Here is a 3,573-nt window from a genome sequence, read left to right as displayed (position 1 = left end):
GGCGGCCGGCGGGGCGGCCGCGGGGTGCCGGCCGGCGCGGGCATGGGGAGGGCCGGCGCCGCGGCCAACGGCACCCCGCAGAACGTCCAGGGCATCACCTCCTACCAGCAGCGGTGAGTAGTCCCGCCTGGACTGGGATAGTGCCCCCGCCCCGGGGTGCTTGGGTGGGACTCACTTTGCCTCCTGTTTTGTGTCTTACAACACACATGCACATTGCCAGGGCTCACTTTGCCTGCCCCTCGTTCTACAGATGAGGAAGAAAAACACACTTCACTTTGGTGGATTGAAAAGCACTCCAGTGCGCTGGCGAAGTGAAATCATCCTTTGCCCTTTGCCTGGCCCCCAAATCCAGAGCCTCAGCCCCGAGTAGCGGAGGAGTTGCAGCGAAGTCTGAGACGCCGCACAAGGTGCTTTAGCAAAGTTTAGGATCCTCATCCCTTTCCAGTGGAATTTTCTCAATGCCCCAGCCGGATGCGGACCCGCGCAGACAGCTAGGGGGGCAATTGATCACTGGAGGCTGATTGATCATTTGTTTCCAAACAGAATAGGAACGATTTTCACGTGTAGCTGTAGACTTGGAATTCTACATAACAGTGTTATCATGTCACCTGTTACTACAGGGAAATACAGCATGAAATCCGAGTCTCCTCGGCGCTGTTAAGTATTCATCTTAAACGCATTATAATGCAAATGCCTAAGATTCAGGAATACAAGTTAGGAAGCAAATTTTACAAAGTCAGGGTAGGTGGTGAGAAGGAAGTTTTAAAGTATTGTTTGTATTTCTCTTAAAAGTATTTATAGATTTTCTTAAAAATTATGTATTTGACATTGAAATAGTAATTTGATTCAATTAGGAAAGAAAGGGAAAGCAATTTACCACCACCAACAGCTTTAGAACCCTGAAGTTTTTCCTGAGGACAACTTTTGATGTTCCAAGATTTTACTGAAAATGTAATCCACGAAAATGCGCTGAGAAAAACTAACAATGTACTATGAAAGGTAAACTCCCCATTTGTGGGGCTTGGTTTTATAAAAGATGGAAGAAAAAAGAGCACATGAAAGTGTGAAATTAAATATTTGTGTTTCCCAGATTGCACACGATTAAACATCTGAGAGATTTGCCAATGGCATTTAACTTAAAATATACACAATGCATAATTCAAATAACAGTTCCTATTTTTACCTTGTATTTCAAACTTCATTGATTTGAGAACCTTTGATTTGAACCAACAGTATTTAAACTGAAAAGGTTAAGATAATCTATCACTGCCATATTTTGTGCCTTCCAACCAATGGCCCAGTGACCAGAGCAGATTTTGCATAACACATTGAGTGTTTTCCAAGTTGATGCCCAGTATTCCAAATATTCTGTAGAAGACTTCATTATATGCTCTGTGTACTGGCTGAAGTTTCTTTCTTTCTTTTTTTTTTTTTTTTTAAGAGTTTGGAAAATAACTCAAAAGGGGTTATTCCTTGTCAAAGAGATTTTGATTTAAATTATTTTAGTCTTGTTTTACTTCAGTGATTACAGGAACCTTTAATACAAAAGATCTGGGTCTTTTTCAAACATAAAAGACTAGAAAAGAATGAGATTTTTCCTTTTCATGGTTCAGGTATGTTTTTTTTTTTGGTCACTTATACAACATTTAAATGACAATAGAATCTGGCGGTCACTTTAACTAGGAAGTGCAGGCAATGGTCACAGTAGTGTGGTCTGTGAAGTAGGGAGTCAAGGGTCAGAAGTGTCAGATGGCCTTTGGAAGATTTCAGGGACCTCCGGGAACTTGAGCTAACCTATACCATATAAATTGAGCGTAAAGGGGTGGGGGTTTAGGAATTTTCTGCCATCAGGTTTGCTCTGAGTGTTGCTGTTATCCTTTACCATAAAGATCACCTCAGAGACAATTTTCCCTCAAAGCAGGAGCACCAGGGACAGTCCCCTACAGTCTGCCACCTCAACACTGAGAGCTGCATTGGTGCTTTCCACTTTCAACTCTGAATTTGGGTCCCTTATGAAGTCTCTAAATTCCACTGCAGTTCTAAAGACTAAGGCTTTTTTTTTTTTTTTTCTAGCATCTCTAAACTTTAGCTTTTGGGGTGTATTATTCCCTCCTTCGATTTTTATGTTATATTGACAGAAGAGAAGATGATAGCTGTGAAAAATGTAGACTTCTTTGATTTTGTTACTAAGACATGATGACACCTGTTACTTTTAGTTAAAATAGGGGGAGGGGGGCAGAGAGTGAGCTCTGTAGGGCAAGGTCATTGGTAGGTGTTGGAGGTAGGGTCTGAGTCAGGAGTCCCCTGTCCTCTGGCACCTCAACAGGATTGTGGGGTTCTGAGGGACAGACTTAGTTTCCGTTTGGATTTGTTTCCATCTGGATTTGTTTGTTAAGTGAATGGTGACATATCATTTTACCAAAAAATTATTTTTAAGTACTTTTGAGGAGTCCGCCGCGGGAGTGACAGGAGTGGGGGTTTTTCAAGCAAAGAGTGGCCTGTTGGGAGACTACAAGCTTCTCTCATTTGTCATCTTGGGGCAGAAACCCCCTAGACTGGGTGTCCTGGAGCCAACACTTTGAACTGGCAACTTTTTCCCTTCTCTGCCAGCCCATGTATATCTTGTCCATAACACTCTCCACTCCAGTTCATTTCTCATTCTCTCCTACCTGTAGAGTGTACTCCAAAGAGAACTTAAAACACCATCATGCAGATTAAACACCTCTACCACGAAAAACATTTATGTGTTCGTTGGAAGTTTCCAACTCCCAGCCCTACTTTACTGGAGTCGTAGAGACCGAATGGAGGACCCCTTTTCAGGTCTTTATTTTTTTTCGTAAGTTTAAAGTCAAATGCAGAACCTCACACAGGACTGATGTTTTCCATCAGGCGCTTTCATTCATTCAAAGTGGAAATGCTTTGGGAGTCCTTTCTACTTGCCTGGTTGACACATGACTGACCCAAGTCTCTGCGTAAAAAGCTGTCCACACGCTTCTGATTGGTTTAGTGGAGAAAACGCACTGACCAGGGTCTACCCAGGTAACAGGATTCTAGCGCGGGCCCTGGACTGAGTAGCCAGCCTTTCTCTAGGCCTTGCTGAGCTGTCAAACCGGGGTGCGGCTGGGCTAGATCCCAGAGGGCGCAGTCCGGTCCCAGGTCCCAGGACCCGAGTCAGGAGGGGCTTCCGTATGTGAGTTTAAACGCGCGGGGATTCACCTGTGAACCCTGGGGTCTGCACTCCTGTACGTCCGTGACTGATGCAGATGCTCCGGCTTTGGGAATGCTGCTGAGAGCCCCGGAGCCACAAGGTGCTTGTGCTGTTGCTGCGCCGCCCACGGGGCTCTTGGGCCCGATTGCTTGGGCCAGCGCACCCCCCACCCGCATTGATTTCCGCAGCCCCAAGGAGCTCCCGGGACTGTGTCCTGCCCCAGCTCGCTCCCGTGGCCTCCCAGTTCCTTTTGCTGTTTCTTTCTTTCTTCCTGGCTGCAATACTCCAGAGAAGGGAAGTGTTTGAAACTGCAACTGAGTGGCGTTGTTGCGCCGGCAGCCGAGCCTTCCAGTCCCCCAACGAGA

General features: G+C 45.6%; 1 protein-coding gene across 1 annotated transcript in view; it reads left to right on the top strand.

Annotated features, from left to right (window-relative positions):
* The first annotated feature begins 19 nt into the window (after window positions 1-19).
* Window positions 20-3,573, top strand: part of NPAS3 (neuronal PAS domain protein 3) — an 884,282-nt gene continuing 880,728 nt past the window's right edge. The window contains 1 exon segment of the mRNA XM_017895908.1: window positions 20-113. Within this exon segment, the coding sequence (XP_017751397.1) occupies window positions 43-113 (71 nt within the window). The 5' untranslated portion in view covers window positions 20-42.

This window comes from Rhinopithecus bieti, unplaced genomic scaffold, assembly GCF_001698545.2.
Source record: "Rhinopithecus bieti isolate Rb0 unplaced genomic scaffold, ASM169854v2 scaffold_21703, whole genome shotgun sequence".
Classification (NCBI taxonomy): Eukaryota; Metazoa; Chordata; class Mammalia; order Primates; family Cercopithecidae; genus Rhinopithecus; species Rhinopithecus bieti.
Note: the sequence above shows the minus strand (reverse complement) of the source record. Positions and strands in the feature narration are given on the sequence as shown.